Here is an 18,000-nt window from a genome sequence, read left to right on the forward strand (position 1 = left end):
ATTAACTACAGTAGAACAAATCAGGATCAGGCTGAATAGGGATGAGATTTCTTATCACAGAGGAGCCATGTGCTGAAAGGCAATCATGTTACCAGTTACTACAGATGTCAGGGATATTAAAAAAGAAGTATTTGGTGTAAAAAGCTAAAAGATTTTTGGCAGTTAATCAAAACAGTAGGCAGATGTTGAGGAATCCCTTGGTTGCAGGGATGTCAGGCAGGCTCAGAGCAGTTAGTGGGAATGTAGAAATAAAAACATTTCATCAACTCATTTGGGTGGATGCTATTTGCTTTGTAGTCGGTTATAGCCAAAGTTTGGCTAATTAAACTATAACCAGATACAACAAACTGTAATTTACTTTGCTGACTAAGCTTTAGGGCCTACGACTAACCCTGACTCAGTGTGACATAATACACAAGTGTGTTTTGTGTTTATACATATCCATATTTGTTAGTTGCGATGTGCCTCTGTGTCTACCTGGTTGACTATATCCTTCCAGTCCTTGATGAGGGTGAGAGTGCGGCTGCTACTGTCTGTGTACTCAGTGAGGTTGAAGATAGCTGCAGCTCCCCATAAATCCAGCTCCCTCAGTGCTTCTCTGATTGTCACCTCTGCCTGAGCACGACTGTTTAGGTCCTAAATGGGATACACACACACACACACACACACACACACACACACACACACACACACACACACACACACACACACACCACTTTATATACAGTACACTTATATACAGTGCAGTACACGTGCAAATGTTTTAACTACTGGTACTTTTATTTAATTGAAATGCACTTGAGATGTCTTTGGCTCTTTTGTTTTGTGATTGTAAATTGTTTTTATATGTAACAAACTTGTTCTGCTATCTTGGCCAGGTCTCTCTTGAAAAAGAGATTTTATATCTCAATGAGACTAACCTGGTTAAATAAAGGTTAAATTAAAAAAAATAAAATAAAAGAAATACAGTACTTTTATAAAACCAGTACAACATCCTAAAAGATCCACCTGTATAACTCCTCTGGGCTGGTGGGCAAGGCCTTTTAGCATTGTATCACCCGTGTGATCTATTTAGTCAAATTTTCAAAAAGCCAGAACAAACTATGAAGATATAGATATTCTCTCTCTAAATCATTACTTAATGGCCTAAACACTACGGTAAACAAAATGTTTGCGTTGTACAGTACTGTATATCAAAAGCAATATCTGAGATCAAAATGAAAACAAAAGGGTTGGCCGAGCAGGCCTGATTGATAGGTAGTATCTAAGTCCAAGATATCACTGTTTTCTGATTCAGTTAAAGATCTATTTACATAAGTGAAGTTTGCAAGAAGAGCAGTTTAAAAAAATGTCTTGGATTTTTTCAAAGACACAAAAAATGCTTACATTTCATCTACATGCTAAACTTAATTATATACTGTATGTGAATATGAGCTTTTCCTGTACTAATACATGAGCAATTTATTACTTGCTGCTGCCCCCTAGTGGCACATAGTATTGTTGTTGATAACCATAACAAAAATGTATCAATCATAGTCCTGTACCTAAAAAGACAAAATGAAATATCAACAATTTATAGAAGTGTGTGTCCCTATAGAAGTGCATGCTATGACCCAGTATGTATATGTATTTGCATGAGTGTGTGTGCACATACCTTGAGCTCCAAGGCCTTTTCTATGATGATATTTGCCACACCAAGGAGGTCATTAAAGGTAAGTCTCTCCAAAGTTGTCCCTCTTGGAAGGCCAAGCAAACGGAACATGTCCAACCAATGGTCTTGGGACAGGTGCTCCCCACGCACATACTTCAGCATTGGGACCATGTTCTAGACATGCAGATAGAAAAGTGTTAAAATAAAAGTACTCAAAACTAGCCAAAGATGTGTAATGACAATTTGACTACAAGCAAAACAATTCTTGCTTCAAAAACAATACTTCAACCACCACCATTCGTCTACAGTTTTTCCAACATGATGTTCTCTTTTTGTTTTATATAGTTACTGTATAACATACATTCAGAACCATGACATTTGCTGTACATATTATGGTCGCCACATGATAAACCCTTTTGATTTTGGTGATCATTTGACCATGTCATTGATTTATAGTGCCACAATTACACAAAAAGTCTTTACTTGCACAACTTATATTGCATAAGGCTAGTTGCCATGACCTTTTTGAACAAATGTTTGCTCCCCATAAAAAAAACCCTTTTGAATTTGGTGATTCATTGACTTCTCTTATAATGCTACTCTGACTAACATTTCAACACCCTGCAGGCTCTAAGAATAGCTGAATTGTCAGTATATTGTCCAAAGTGCATTGTTGAGTCTAATAAACATTGTAGACTCTAAGCCCTGCTTGAGGGTCTTGCTTGAGATTTGTAGTCTATAATAAATATACTCAAACTTAAAAGAAGATGATTATATGTTATTCCACCAACTGTACTACTGTCTACCTTGTATTTGTCCACTTCTCCTTGCAGTTTAACAGACATAGCAGTAGGCTGCTCCAGCTTCCTAAGTCTGTCCTGCCATGTAAAAAGAAATTCCTCAAACACGTACGTCTTACTCCTGTAAAACAACAGAAACATACATTTAACACACAACTGTAAAGAAACACACTAGTGACAAAAAAATAAGAACAGTTCCAAATTAAGAAGTTTGAAATCCATCTACAGCAGGCCTAAACTTAACCCCCTACCTGAATGTGATCCAGTCCTCCTGGGCCTTTTCTGTAAAGCCTTGCTGCCACTCCTCATACAGACCCCACATCTGGCTGTAATCCTCCATGTCTCTTTTTGTCTCTTCCGCCAGAGAGAAATCTGGAGAGCCCAGGTCAAAATAGGCACAGTCCTCACTGAGGAGAGGAGAGGAGAGGAGAGGAGAGGAGAGTGAACATGAGGCTTTCATAGAAGTTCTAGTCTGGGGCGCTTGCTCTGCACGGTGCCCTGGGCTGTAATGTAATTGGGAGGAGGCCATGAATAACCTAATATTTCTCGTAATTTCAGGTTAGGTGTGTAGCTGGAAATGCATCAGTTATAATATTGAGTAGCTTTGAATAGAACAAAATATACATGTATAGATAACAGAAAGCAGGAGCTATAAGGTTTCAAAAAATAAAATTAGGATGCAGTTTCCTTTTGAGTCCCAAACTTTTATAGTGTATAGTTATCTGAATTATTAACGTTTGGCTATAGTCTAAATGGCTATAATCTCATCACATCAGATTTAGTAAAGTTACTAACAATCCCATCAAATGAATGTATATAAGCTATTTTCTGGCCACAGCATACCCACATTTTATCTAACCACAGCATGTTCGAATAAGATGAAGGCAATACACATCCTTATCAGCTCCCCTGACTCTCTCAGTAAAGAAAACACTAGAAATTCAGCATATTAAAAAGAACTTACAGCAGTTTACTGCGCACAAACTCTAGCTCCTGGAACTCTTGCTGCTTGTCCCTGATGGTCTGGAGGCACGCAAGAAGGGCAGCGTGATCACCACTCTCAAGCATCTCATCTTTAGGCTTCAGCTGGTCCCAGCGGGCTTTAAACCGCTCCAGATCTGCCCTGTAGGCGTCGATACGACCAGCTGCATTTATTCGCATCACCTCCACCTAAGGGAGGAACAGAACAAGAGTAAGCAAGTAGCACAAGAACACAGCCAGAGACAAAAAGGAAGGTGATTGAGGTAAATGGGCAAAGGAGAATAAAGACAGGAGAAAAGAAGAGACTTTAGATAGCAGAAAGCTGCTGTTACAAAAAAATTGGGATGTAGTTTTATAACCACAATCAAACATGTGCGCGTTTGTGAGTTTCTGTTACTTGATCTTTGATCATGAGCTGGTGGCTCTCCATGACAAGCTCTAATTTGTCCCACTTGGCCCTCAGTGAGGACAGGGAGTCCAGACCGCCCCCAGCCACTGCTCGCAGCAAGCGGTTCTTCTCCTCAGCACACTGGAACTGAGGTAGGATCTATATACATATATACAGTATAGTTAGTTAGTTTATTTCCATGTTTACTTTCATGTCAAACATTAGAAATATAACAGGACATACAGCATAATGCCCATAACCTTATGAATCCTGGCATGTCATGTTATTGACAGTAGCGGCCAACGTAATTTATATAATGATATGAAAAGTTCATTAAAGTAGCTACGAGGAACTTTTAAATGTTTCTATGTTTCTATCTCGATCGATCGACACTAACAGTGAAAAGAGCGCTATTTTATATAGTTTTTATTAATGCCTTTGCCTGGGTTTGATTTTTCCTGCAGTCACATATTTTGGTGTAACACTGGAAAAGCCTGTGTTTGAGTATCCAGCCAGGTAAAAGGTAGCAGGAGATTTCCTTATACAGACCTAACTGTATTTTTTATTTTATTTTAGAAGTTATCTGTTATTTATGGCTGATACTGGGGCAGGGCCATCACAGAAAAGAAACTGCTTGCAGTTCTAGTTATTATTACGTTGATTGCTACAACAAACTCTTGCTAATGCTTTGGCTCGTGACAGCTAGAAAAAATATCTTTATGACAGCAGGTAGGGTAAAAACACTACTGCTCTTGTCCAAAGGGCCCGCTAGAATCAACACAAACTGAAAGTTCCTCGTAGCTGCAGTAGAAAAATGAAAAGTTTTTTAAAAACCAACATAAGATTTGACTAAATGTAAGAAAATAACATTTATTTCTAAAATCACCAAGCATTACTACAGTCATTCAAGAAAGTTCCTGGCCAGAGGAGTATGTTTGTCTTACTTCTGGTTTGCGGGCTAATATCTGACTATGTTTGCCACTGGCAGCACCAATCTCCTCCATGCTCTCTGGTCGATTGGACAAGGCCTCCATTGACTCTGAAACAAAACTGTCTATGGCCTGGGTGTGCACTGAAAGCAAAAGGGAAATGGCACACACAAAGGCAACAGAAAAGGAAAGAGAAAGTAAGAGCAAGGGGATGTCATTGGGCCAAAAGAATGAAAAACAAAAGTAAAATGAATAGGAACAGAGAAAGAAATTGAAATGTTTAGCATGTGATTGGTGTAAATTACTTTAATAACTTTATATAAATACAATTTTAATGTTGTTAAGGTGTAAAAACAAAGACAATTGTGTTGTCTGTTTTTACCTTGTATAGACTTCCTGAGTGATAAGAGCAGCATGTCAAACAGCTTCTGGATCAGGTCATCAATTACAGCTTTTACTGGCTCACAGTTGACTGTAATACAGTCTACCTTCTCCTGACTGACAGAGGAAGAAGAAGAGGATCAGTGCCTGTGACTCTTTTGTTGTAAAATGTATATGAAGCGAACCAATGATGTAAGGAAAGAATAAGGAAAAATGGTAGGAAAACTAAAATGTCAGCTACAGTACAAATGGCTAAAGAAGAACTTCTGTGACATTCACAAAAGCTAAATCATAGCAGAGAAGCAAAACAAACCTTTCCATGCTTCACTCTTGTGAAGTGATCTGTCTTTAGATATTAAAATGGATGATGGTGACCATCCTGGTTAAATTTCGGGCTTCCAGATTACGTGTTTTTTTCCCCCCCACTGTTTTGTAATTAATATGTAGTTTAGAAAAGTACTATAAATATAAACTTTTAACATTGTTTTTAAAAAGTTTGTACTGAGAAGTATTGTGATGTTTACTTTTGTTTATTATGTGTGATATATACCTAGGCAGACGTTCGGACTCCTTCCCACTGGCTTTCAGGGTCTTGAAGTTTCTCTCCCAGTCTTGCACGGAGATCAGATGCTTCTCCACTAACTTCTCTAAATCAACCTGTCCCAGAACCACCCACTCCTACAACACACACACAAAATCCCAGCAGTTGGGTGCAGTGCTTATTTCCCAATTTTACATGTTTCTATGTAAAATGTGACAGAAACCGCATGTAACAACAAGATGACTCAATAAAAACAGAAGTAAAGAAAAGGGGAGATAAAAGAGAAGTCTGGTGTTGGCTGAGGCTTTCCCCTACGATTTAGATATGCATGGCTGCAGACAGAAGGGAAAGGGTAATATACTGTGCTACTCAGTGTTCTATTGGGGTAGTGTAAACAGGGGGAAATGCTGACAATGAAAACAACAGAGCCTCAGTATATAAATAGAGAAGCCTGACTAATCCAAGTTGCATTCTTTCAAAGAATTTAGTACAGCAATGGGTCATTGCAATGCTTCAATAAGCAAAAGGTTAAAAAAGGTTAATAAGTTAACATTCATGTAAAATACATGGACCTCTAAGACCAGACTCAAATCTCTTCAGTGACAAAGAGCAGCAGGCTTACCACAGAATGCAATGCATTAATTAATTGTTTCATTTTGTGTAGGTATACTTCTCTTAACATTATACGCATGCTTTTGGACAGTTGACTAATAATTTGTTGTTCAGGCACCTTGAACTTGTGTTGTATAGCCTGCAGACGGCTAAAGAGGTCCTCAGCCTTGCTGAAGATGGTGAGGAACCCAGAGGCATTTCTATCAATCATGACACCGAAGATAAGTTCCTCCCCCTGGGCACTGACCCCTTTGAACTGGTTTGGGATTGAAATGAACCGCTTCATCTCCCTGAAATAGCGTGCTCGCACTTCCTCAAATGGAGGACGGAACTGCAAACGACCCTGCCTATTCACAAGAAGAAGAGCAAAAATGAAGAAAAAAAAAAGGTTAAAAAATGTATTTAATCAACACTAATCAATAATGTTGTAGGAGAGAAATAGAGAAAGAAAGAGACAGATAAACAAGCAAGAAGAGAAATGATGGCATGGGAGAATCAAGGGGTTGGGAAATAAAGTCAGAAGTTGATGCTAGTGGTTCAAGATAACAGGGAAATACTACATATGTGTGAGAGGAGAAAAACATAAAGAGTAGGATAGAAAGGTGGACCCAATGAAAGTGCGTGTACTGACTTGAAAGTGAGGTCTATGTGTATTTCAGGCAAGTTCTTGTTCAGAGCTTCCAGTCCGGTCTGGTATTGGTGCTCAAGAGCCTTGTACAGCTGATGGTTCCAGTGCTGACGCCATGCGCGCATGTCATCAGACCTGAAGCCCTAAACACAAATACGCATTAGGGTTGGTTTTTTTTCTGTACTTTACTCTCTGTGTAATAACAAAAACATTTATTTCAGTAAAATATTAGTCCGAATTGTCAATTTCCACATTTTGTTACTTATTTAGAAATTTTACACACTAGAAAAAATAAATCCCCTCCCTCTCCCTCCAAAAGTATTGAGTACTAAAATAATTTCATATCATGCTTATTTACAATGATAATCGCAGTAAGCACAGTGCTCCCACGTAACCTGGTGTTTTCTCCTATCACGTTTATAGAAATGAATATAGAAATAATTTAAGTACAAATAGGTGGATTTAAATTATATGAAGGCCAGCAGCAAAGACACCTAAAACTGTTATCAATACCTGAGCCTCCAGAGTGGCAAAGCCAGTACGGAGGTCCTGAAGGCCATCCTTCCACCGCTGCTGATGTCTCAGAAGGTCCACATTCATCAGTGTCACCACCTGAGAAATGTACCCAGAGGTGTGCAACAAATGACAAAAAAACAAGACTTTAGTTACTAAATTCCAATTATGATTCTAAAGTAATGTGCTTGTAACGAATCATTTCAAATTAACTGCCTCTGTATTCAATCATTTAGTAAAATAACTGAAGTCTAGTCTTTAGTTTATTTTGAACATGTTAAAAAAAAATATATATAATAACATTAAAAAATAACAGATAAATAAGAACATGTACATTTCAGCACAATCTTCCAAAATTATTGTAAGTGATTCACAAAAGAAATTCCCATGTTCAAAAGGGAGTAGGAAGAAGTTAAAAAAAAAATGTTTCTGGTCCTACATGTACATGGTCCCTGTACATGATTTGTGCAGTTTTAAAGTCAACAAGATCTTTAAATTTTAGTGCTTTTAGTTTAACTAGTGCAGTGCCCATTGAAAATGTGCCTGTTTAAAACGGGCGATTACTTGGCCTGTGGTATTGCTGCTTGTAGAATTCATCAAAACCAAATTGTACCCCAATTCTCTTAATGCCTGTAGTGTGCCATCTGTACTATACGGTGTTGAGATAAACAACGGCGGTATGTTTTTCGTGTAAGCATACACCTATGGATGTACAGATTTATGACTGTGGATACTACAGCTACTACATTTGATCCTTGGTCTCTTTTCTGTTTTATGTTATGTGCCTTGTTGTACTGTTTTGTCTGTAAAATGTATACAAATTTCAATAAATACATGTTTAAAAAAAAAAAAATTGTACCCCAAAATGACTTACAGAAGGACCCCAAACCACCTAATATGCAACTCCACTGTATAGCCTACTACTGACTTACAGTGTAGGCTACTTCTACATCAGAGGAAGACATTGTACTACTGTATTTACCTGACAGAGAACACTGCAGATTCAGAATGTCATCACAATCACAAAATATCACAATGAAAATGTGGAGTAATCAGACATTAGCGTCATGGACTCATGGCAGTGCGCTACCCACCCGGCCCGTTATGAGAGCTAATCAGCACATATCTGCGTTCATCAACCACCAGAACCGGACCGTGTGTGTGTGTGTGTGTGTGTGTGTGTGTGTGTGTGTGTGTGTGTGTGTGCGCAGAGAGAGAGAGAGAGAGAGAGAGAGAGAGAGAGAGAGAGAGAGAGAGAGAGAGAGAGAGAGAGAGAGAGAGAGAGAGAGACGGTGTTGTCTCGTGTTGCATCGTTAACGAATTTAACATTTCAGCAGAGGTGTTCATTTCCACAGCGCTCTGAAGGAATAATGTCCGAGATTAGGCTACATTATGTTCTGCCAGCTCACAGCAATTTAATACAATAGCAGGAAAAGAGTCCCCCCTGCTGTTCTAAAGCGTTCTGCATGTGGCGTCTGCTGATGTGCAGGTTACCTTCCCCCCCAAACACGGACACACATATAGATACGTCTCGCTTTATAAGATAAATAGCCTGCCTATAAGTGGCATCACGCTCTGTCTGCACTTCTTCTCTGGTTGTGCTTTGCATGTGTGGGATTCTGAAACGTCCTTAAATTCGGGAATTGTCATTTGTTTATTCAAAGTCAAAGACAGTCCAAAGTAGTGCTACTTTGCACATTCTTGTGGGTCTGAGGTGTATGTCACATTTTAGCTGCCAAAGCTCCACTGCTCTCTGTCTCTGTTTTTTTTTTCAGTTATTTTACTTTTTCTATTTTAATGTAATTTATCATAAGCTTTTTGTGTAAATTTGTTGCACGATTCCCAAAAATTATACATTTTGTTTTACTTAAGTTCAGTGTTAGTTCATTTGCATCAAACCAGCTCTCAAAATATAGTCAAAATATAACAGTATGCTACAACCTTGTCAATGAAGTCAGTGTGCCATTTGCGTAACTTCCTGTTCTCTGTAGAGAGTTTCTCAGCAGCAGACTGCAGCTTGGCAATGTAAACTTCCAACTCTTTGGGGTTGTCCCAGGTGATCTGCAGTTTACCGCCCGATTCCTTTGACTGAGAACGAGGATTCTGACAAAGAAAAGCAGAACTATAAAAATATAATTCTAACAATATTTTTAGTGTGCAAGGCACATAAAGTAAAACCGATAATTTCCAGCAATATGCAGTACCTTGATGACCTGTTCAAAGGCCAGGGCAAGACTAAGCATCATAGGTCTCTGAGAGGGAATCATCTGCTGGTCAATGGTGTTGTAGAAATGGGCCACCTACAGTGCAGTAACACTTTGTTACAATATGAGCTTGAGACAAGCTAAAACAGAAATAATAAGACAGACATTAAATAAAGGAAAGAAAATGTATTTGTGTGTCCTACATTGAACTACACTCTCACCTGTTTTAAGACAATGGCATGTCTGTAGAATTTGTCTGCAGTATTAGCAGCCTGCTGTATCTTGGCTGGGATGGGAAAGCCCAGGGCAGAGAGCTGTCTGAACTCCCTGAGCAGACTGACCAGCCTGTCTGAATACTGGATCTTTAGCCTGCCATCAACATGGTCCAGGTCCATCACACAGTTACTGGCCTGGAGACTATACAGAGGGAGAGAATTATAATTAGATCCACTTGAACTAGCACCCATTCTAACTGATAGCCCTTGATCAATGTGCTAAATGAGGTAATGATAAACGAAAAGAACAACAGCAGAAAACAGGAGTATATATATATATATATATATATATATATATATATATGCACAAATGAAAAGGATTTTATTGAAGAAAATGTATGTTTAGTGCCATCCAAGAAACACCCAAGTGCCATGTGACACTGTGACATATAAATTGACCTGAATGCTTTAATTGACAATTAAGATGAAATTTAGTGTTGCTCTGAACTTTTCTTGGATTTCTTGTTAGTTGAGGTCACAGTGTGCAGTGTTTCCAACCTGATCCCTGACTTTGGGTCAGCCAGTCCGGACAGTAAATCTCTTGACCAGTCCTCGAATTGTTCCTGTTCATACGCCCTCAGAACTTCCAGCAGGTCATCACAGAAATGCAGGAACCCCTTGAACCCAGACAGGTCTGGAAGCAGTGCCTCCGCTATGCGGACAGAGTCCTCAACCTAATGTAAGAATGCAAGCAAAGGAATACAAAAAAAGGAATATGTATTTGTAACATCAAAATGAAACCTGTTGTTGTATTATCATTTATTATTGTCATTTCATATGATCACCATCTGTTTAACTATATGATGAAAGCTCATTCTCTTATACATGGAAATAGGTCCATGCTATTTGGTGGTCAGTCACATTAAGGATGCACACACACACACACACACACACACACACACACTTACCTTGTGTATGATCTGTCGAACCCAGACAATTTTGTTGACCACCTCAGGAAGGTTCCTGCCAATAAGTGGCCCAGACTTGTCTCCAGGGCCTCCATGGCATCGACTCTCAAAGTCAGTCTTCAGGCCTTAGAAAATCAATAAAGTCGAGAGGGGTCAAAGATGGGAAACAACTGTGTCAACACTGACCGTCCCTATATCATACAGATCATTTTTACATTTAGCATTAAGCAAACACTTTTTCCCCAAGTCACTTACTAACCTTACCAACCTTTATATCGTTTGTGGGTGTCATAATAAAATCAGCACTGTCACAGACTAAGGAGTAATTAGGTGTTTTTTTAGTAAAATTCTGACCCAGTATTTCCACGGAATTCCAAAAATAATCGTTAAATTCTGTTGCAATAGCTAGGCTATCGTTTTGAATATCACTATTTATTAACATAACATACTTGGGCTTGTCCTTGCCAGTTATTTTGTCAATGCTCTTCCATAGTTGTTTACTATTCCCTTTTGCTTCTCTGATGATTTCAAGGAAAAAGGATGCTTTAGCCTTTCTAAGCTGCATTGTAACCTTATTTCTCAGACCTTTATAGATTAGATGATCAGTAGTTAAACCCGATTTTAGAAACCTTTTTAGAGAGGCATTTCTTTTTTTCATTAGTTCCCAGAGATTACTATTAAACCAAGGCAATCTATGTTTAGCTCTAGGTTTCCTGGCCATTATTTTTGTATATCTTGATATAATATATTTGAGGGCTGACATTATTTCATTGCATGCTTGCTCACAGGATTTATTTTCAACAGTGTCCTTCCAATTTGTTTGCTTTATTTCCTTCTCAATTTGTATTAAATCTCTCTTTGGGATAAATGATATAGTGGGATTACCTTTCACTGAGTTTTGGTCCCTGTACCGTGATTTAGTCAGTTTCCTAGCAGCTAGTGTAAGATTATGCTGATTATATGACCAGTAACCAGGATACATAAATGCCTTTAGACATAAATGCCTTGAGGTAGAACTGTGTACCCTTATTGTAGTCCAGTAGTCTGGCCAGTAGGGTCTCTCTCTCTGACTGCAGCTCTTTGCTGATGGTCGGACGTCTGATCAACTCCTTGTGCTTTTGAAACACCTGCAACAGCTAGTTAACAAATCCGCAGGCACATGCGGTAAGTTTTCACATCAACGCACACACAATATTTTACAACCTGAGCAGAAGTAGTGTGTCACTACCTGTTGTGGATTGTCCTGTACATCAGCGATGTAGCTCTTTAGTCTGCCAGCGACTTCCTGCTCTGACGGAGCCATTAGGCGCTCAAACTGAGCCACCGCTGCTCTCCAAAGAGGCTAAAAAAACATACAACAAAAAGTCATACTGTAAGTTAAAGGGGGAATTTTTCATCCTTTCCTAAATAGATTGTGTAGAAGATGAAACTTCAAATGTTCAAATAACCATCATTGCTTTTTCAATGTTTGGAGCTGCAAGACAGATGCTTATACACTGGATCATAGTCATTTCAGGATGAGGTGGGTGGAAAATTTACTGTGGCCATCAGCCAAACGTTCACAAGTTGGCTGTAGCTGGTAAGTGTGAGCATGATTGGGAATCCCCTTAGATGGGACAGTAATCTGTTGAAAGTGGAATCAAGCAGCTACGCAATGAGAAACCTACAGTACAGGCACGAGGAAGGCTCAAACAAGGTAATTCAGAAGTCTCACATGCACATACACATATGGTGCACGCTCACCATTTCCGACAACTAACCTCAGTGTAGGGGTTGTAATGCAGAGGGTTGAGTCCAGAAAAAGGCTCAAACACACGATCTGAAGTCAATGCCTGCTGCTTCCTTCCTGGTAGCAGATGCAGCAGTTTCTCATGAACTGTTCGTAGAGTCACAACCTGGTAGACATAAATAATGTTTTCACATGTTATCTATATCAACTGTTTTAGTGATGTCTTTGGTTATTAGGCTCACAGGAGTGATCAACATGAACTACAATTTGTGACTGACTTATCAGACTATGGCACTAATTCTGTGTCGCTGTTTGTATGGGTATGGGACAGCCTAAAAAACAGAGATGTCCATAAGTGTGCATAAGGGAAATTATACAATTTATTGTAAAGCGGAAAGAGCCATCTGTTTTTATGTGACAGTGGCTATATGCCTCTGGATCAATGTTGCCACTTTACCAAGTCTGTAGTAAAAAACACTTTGCCAGGTCAAGTAAGGTTTTAACAGCATCATAGATCTGTACCACAGTTAACAATTGTCTACAGAGGTTACAAGGGAATTATCCTGGTCTGCAATGTCACGCACGTACAAACAGCTATTAGGTGAACATAGTTTATCAAAGGCCATGTCCCAATTCAGGGCCTCACTTCTTCATAAACTACGTTTCACAACAAAATATGTCATAACGGGTTAATAAGGCTGTCCAATTGCACAGGCTCCTTTAAGCCCACAAAGGTTCACAATTTAAGTAAAGACAAAAGTTAGGATCTGTACAAATGAACATTTCATTAATGTCCAATGTGAGTAAATTACTTTCTGGATTAACAAGGTGCTTAACAAGTCTCTGTTTTAATCCATTTACGATTCACTTTTCCTTCCTTGTTCTGATTTCAAAAAAAACATGAAGTGGAAATTCCATTTAAATGTGACGTCTGCTCTTTAACATACAAGCAGAAACAAAGAGAAGACAACAAAGATATGCAGATATATATTTAAGCACTGAATGTGATGCAACCAGTGTAGCACAATGTCATGTGAAAAAGAGAAATATGCATGCATTGAATAACGTCTTTTCTACAGAAAGTGTTTCCTTGACCCTGTATTAGAACCATATCTTACCTCATCCAATCTTCTTGCAAGGCAATGAAGGGTTTGCGGGCAGTGCTTGTTTCCCTTCCAGGGGTGTGGAGCATGTCTCTTCCACACCTGAGAATAAAGGCCATTAAATGTGTTCAGTGTTTACCACAATCAAACAGATGATCTCAGTCAGATAGATTTTCAGTCACAATTTATGTTTAAATGTAAATGAAAATGAAATGAAAATGGTAAAGGTATTGATTTTTGAGACCATTCTGTATGCCTTTTTTCATCTATTCCATACCTGTCCAGTCAGATGCTCACAGGCTACCACCCACTGTTCACAGATGGCAACACCCATTCTCAGGTTCTCCCTCACTGATACAAAAGGCTCCTCAAAAATTTTAAGACCGCTTAGCTTTCTCTGCACATATCTTCCAAGGGTTCCACCTTGTACACAAACAAAAGAAAAGACAACAAAATTGCCACATACACAAGCACCCAAAACACAGTGATGCACCAACATACAAACAAGGTTCTGTATATACACTGAGTAATGTATATTCAGGATTTCCTCGGAAAACAAAGTTGGTTTCAGTTCTCAAAAATTTGCATTTATTTTCAACAACCACAGTAGCAAAATGATCAGAACTCTTGACGCACACTGTATCTTAAAAACCATATCAGCAAATATTTGTTTTCATTTCCTGGTTTTCGTTTGTGAATGTGTGAGAGAGTCCCACCGATAACATCCATGAGTCGGACCATGCGTGTTTCTGGATAAGGCTCAAAATCAGTCTGCCTCCAAACATCATCCAGAGTGTCTTTGCTCTGTTCCACGAGATCCCCAACATCAGGCATAGACAAGCTATCAAGACCACCATACTCCTGGGGAAATCACAAAGAGACACATCGTTGGTTCAGGAACAGTTAGTTCACTGGAATTTGAAATATCAACTTCTAGAACAATTATTTAACACTGTTCAAAGCAGTTTGTAAAATAATGTTAATGTTGAGACTCACAATTTCAAGGTTTTCAAACTTAAAACAACTAAATGTACCAAGATGTAATGGCTTTCTTTTAACAAATTCTCTGTAGAATTATTGCTTAGTACAGTTACAGATTATAGTTTGATCTTCATCTCAATAATTGTAATTTACTTAGTAACCACCCTGAACACATACAAAAACCAAATGTAGTAAACATAATATCTTAGATTGTTCATGTTGCCAGTCCTGATACATACATGTTTGCATGTATACCTTTTTTATGTGTTTAAATTGCTCAGTGAAATACGTAGCCCTTTCTCGCACACTGTTTTTCTCCGCAGACTCAGAGAGATCATCCCAGTACTGGAACTCATCACTGGGAATCAGGATGCCTGCATAGAGTGGAAAAAACAAGTACATTGTTTGAAAATTATAATGTATCCTTGTTTTTATCAGATTCAGTTATGAGTTTTCACTTTATGAAGTGAACAAATGTAATGCTAATTAACTTTTCGTGATAGGCGTACTGAGATTACACACATGTATTAGTCGAAAACAGTACTGTATATAGTCTTAAGCCAAAAGGTTACAAGTCAGTAATAAATTCAGGTGCAGCTGCCATTACAGTTTAGCTGAGAGAGCATGTCACCACAGCTCCCACTGTTAAGGATTAACTATCCTTTTATACATACTAGCAAGATATTTTACCAAATTGCATGATTATTGTATGTCCCTTCAAAATCCAACTATTTGAAAGATATTTCATATATATTTTATAATTTATATCTTTTACCTATGATCATTCTGTAGACACTATGGGCCTGATGTGTATTTATTTCTGCAAAAATATATTTATGCATACCAAGGACATCTTCTTCCTTGCGGCCCCTCTCGGCAGAGGATTGTGCTCCAGACTGGCGGACCACTGAGCCTAAGCCAAGCTCCAGCTCACTTAGCAGGCCTGCCAGCTTAGGGTCAAATGCTGAACGCCAGTGCTCATCCTCGAGAAAGGTGAAAGAAAGAGACACTTTCTCAAGTTTTAGACTAAATAGTCTTGTTCTCTTCTCCTGCCTTGTTTGGACACCCCAAAACTCTTGAAATTATGTATGCACATCTCATAATGGTGATGTAGTATTTATTTACAATAATTTGCTGTCAATTATCTCTCCTTTTCAATGTTAATAGTCAACAGGAGTGTTTTTTTCTAACTACAAATAGTATAGTAAAAGTTTTGACTAATTCCAACTTGAAATATGTTCCAAATAGTAGCTTCATAAATGTTACATCCTAATATTTGCTTTGAATTTTTGTTGGCTGTGTGGTCTAGCAGAATCTTCAATTGTGGTTGATGTTACTACTAAAGCCTACATCTTTCAAAAAGCATCTATTTAATTCACAGACACAGGCTCACCTTCAGCAGTACAGGTGCAAAGACTTGTCTTATGGCCTGGTAGAGGGTGTTGATGGGAGACTCTAGCATGGACGACACAAGGAGGCTCTGGTGAAGGTTGTCTTCTGTGATCACTGTGGGATGCAGCTTGAAGAACACCAACACCTTCTCTCTGCTGTCCCCCGATGCATCAATCTGGCAAAGGAAGATTAAATGTTTAATAAGATTTATTTTTATTTTTTGTTTTATTTTCAAGTCAATTGTTGTTTTAAGTATGATGCATGATTAACGTTGCATGATCTGCACAAATACAGTGAAAATCTGTTAAGGAAATGCTATTTAGAATCAAGGGAAATTCTTTCACATGGATATGTTGCTCCATACTAGTAAAATGTAACATTGTAATGATGCTTTAAACATTTGTGTTACCTTATCTGACAAGTGAAGGTCATTGTCATGTCTGCTGATGGATAGGACAAATTCATTTCCATCGTCCAAGAAGTTATTGAGCGCTGGGCTGTCAGCCAGGGACAACGAAGGCTTTATCCCATAGAAGTTTCCAGTTGTGGTCAGGATAAACTTTTTGCGAGCATCATCTAAACCGTGGGGCATCTTTCAGCTGCAATGATGTACTGATGCTGAGAAAGCTATAGTAAACAGAAAACAACACGGTAAAGAATCACAGGGAGGGATATGGCTTAATGCTCGCTATTGTGTAAAACAGTTACTACATATCTTTTTTTAAGCCTCAAGGTTATTTCTACAGATTCTTTAGACTTGGGAATTTTCTATTGTCAACCCTTCCTCATTTTAATAAGTGTAACCATCTTAGATCCATGCTAATTACTACTGCATCAAGAATAAAACTGCGGCCATATCAGGCTTTTCAGTTGAACCTAGTGTTGGTTACGCTTTAACCTAATACGCTGTTTAAGTTAACTTTGCATTCTGCCGAGCTAGAAACAAATAGACCCGTATTAGACCCATTAGACCAGCTTAGCTTCAGTCAATCACATGACCAGTTCAAGTTTCCCGGTTCACTGTCTATGCAACTATAACTAACGTTAGTTACTTTGCCCTAAACATGGTTGGGTAACTTACGTTGACGTTTAAGCCCACCCGTCTTTAAAGTGATGCGTAGGGCAGTGCTAACGTAACCAGTGCTGATATCGCTGCTAAACTGTTTAACTTTAACGTTATAACTTTACTATCTTATCTTGTGCTAGCGCTGAAACAACGTTAGTTTATAAAACCAGCATGCTTGATAAGCTTCTTCCATTTACATAGGAAGGACTAAAATAATGCCTACAAAGTTATGGTGCAGCATTATAACTAAGCTATGGCTAACGTTAGCTAACATTAGCTCGCCTCTGTGTTAAAAGTTAAACATTTTAGCTAGCTGGCTTGACCTTAGCACGCTAGCACACTAAAAGAAATCTTGGTTTCATACCGTTTTGCCACCAAATAGTCTACTCGGAGCTTTCGGTAACGCAATTCATAGAGGGAAACTGTAGCAGTCTGTTTGTCGTGCCTGTGTGTGTGTCTCCAAGATTATGCTTGCGTGGGTACCGTAGCAACTACGATCCATTGTACCACGTGACACAGCAGAACTACAACACTACGTAATTAACTTACGCCATTTACTTAGAATAGGCCTACACTTATGTGGAATTTGCCTTGGTGAAAGGACAGTGCATTCATAAACAAACAAACAATCATATTAAACATTAACATAAAATAAACAATAAATACAGAAAAACAAATATATAAGCTACATACAAAGTAACTGTTGCATAAGAAAAAAAGGCTGAATGGATTCAGTGCAGAATACAGGCTCACGAAAACACTAAAAGAGTGTAGTTTAAATTCGCTTTCATTTCATATCTCCTTTAGTTATTCAAATAAGTTAATTTCAAATTTGCAGAGAATGACTGCCAAGCTACTGTGTTGTTGTTCCTGGGTGACTCACAACACAGATTCTGTTACAGTTCTTACACAAAACAA

General features: G+C 38.5%; 1 protein-coding gene across 5 annotated transcripts in view; it reads right to left on the reverse strand.

Moving 5' to 3' along the window:
- The window catches only part of LOC116048249 (cytoplasmic dynein 2 heavy chain 1), a 112,650-nt gene extending 95,082 nt beyond the window's left edge, over nucleotides 1–17,568 (reverse strand). For 4 of the 5 annotated variants that reach the window (XM_031297228.2, XM_031297227.2, XM_031297229.2 and 1 more), the window contains exons 1-28: nucleotides 17,447–17,568; nucleotides 16,426–16,643; nucleotides 16,018–16,191; nucleotides 15,469–15,607; nucleotides 14,880–14,998; nucleotides 14,360–14,504; nucleotides 13,921–14,066; nucleotides 13,659–13,745; nucleotides 12,572–12,706; nucleotides 12,040–12,153; nucleotides 11,836–11,947; nucleotides 10,812–10,936; nucleotides 10,402–10,577; nucleotides 9,850–10,045; nucleotides 9,629–9,724; nucleotides 9,366–9,527; nucleotides 7,425–7,523; nucleotides 6,915–7,054; nucleotides 6,402–6,630; nucleotides 5,681–5,808; nucleotides 5,132–5,247; nucleotides 4,765–4,892; nucleotides 3,830–3,979; nucleotides 3,416–3,621; nucleotides 2,703–2,858; nucleotides 2,458–2,572; nucleotides 1,655–1,825; nucleotides 478–636 (exon numbers count right to left, since the gene is read on the reverse strand). In XM_031297228.2, the coding sequence (XP_031153088.1) occupies nucleotides 478–636; nucleotides 1,655–1,825; nucleotides 2,458–2,572; nucleotides 2,703–2,858; nucleotides 3,416–3,621; nucleotides 3,830–3,979; nucleotides 4,765–4,892; nucleotides 5,132–5,247; nucleotides 5,681–5,808; nucleotides 6,402–6,630; nucleotides 6,915–7,054; nucleotides 7,425–7,523; nucleotides 9,366–9,527; nucleotides 9,629–9,724; nucleotides 9,850–10,045; nucleotides 10,402–10,577; nucleotides 10,812–10,936; nucleotides 11,836–11,947; nucleotides 12,040–12,153; nucleotides 12,572–12,706; nucleotides 13,659–13,745; nucleotides 13,921–14,066; nucleotides 14,360–14,504; nucleotides 14,880–14,998; nucleotides 15,469–15,607; nucleotides 16,018–16,191; nucleotides 16,426–16,608 (3,906 nt within the window). In that variant the 5' untranslated portion in view covers nucleotides 16,609–16,643; nucleotides 17,447–17,568. The remainder of the gene's footprint in view (nucleotides 1–477; nucleotides 637–1,654; nucleotides 1,826–2,457; nucleotides 2,573–2,702; nucleotides 2,859–3,415; nucleotides 3,622–3,829; nucleotides 3,980–4,764; nucleotides 4,893–5,131; nucleotides 5,248–5,680; nucleotides 5,809–6,401; nucleotides 6,631–6,914; nucleotides 7,055–7,424; nucleotides 7,524–9,365; nucleotides 9,528–9,628; nucleotides 9,725–9,849; nucleotides 10,046–10,401; nucleotides 10,578–10,811; nucleotides 10,937–11,835; nucleotides 11,948–12,039; nucleotides 12,154–12,571; nucleotides 12,707–13,658; nucleotides 13,746–13,920; nucleotides 14,067–14,359; nucleotides 14,505–14,879; nucleotides 14,999–15,468; nucleotides 15,608–16,017; nucleotides 16,192–16,425; nucleotides 16,644–17,446) is intronic. The other variant, XM_031297226.2, reaches the window with a different exon arrangement.
- Nucleotides 17,569–18,000: the final 432 nt, after the last annotated feature.

The sequence above is a fragment of the Sander lucioperca genome, chromosome 5, assembly GCF_008315115.2.
Source record: "Sander lucioperca isolate FBNREF2018 chromosome 5, SLUC_FBN_1.2, whole genome shotgun sequence".
In the NCBI taxonomy this organism is placed as follows: Eukaryota; Metazoa; Chordata; class Actinopteri; order Perciformes; family Percidae; genus Sander; species Sander lucioperca.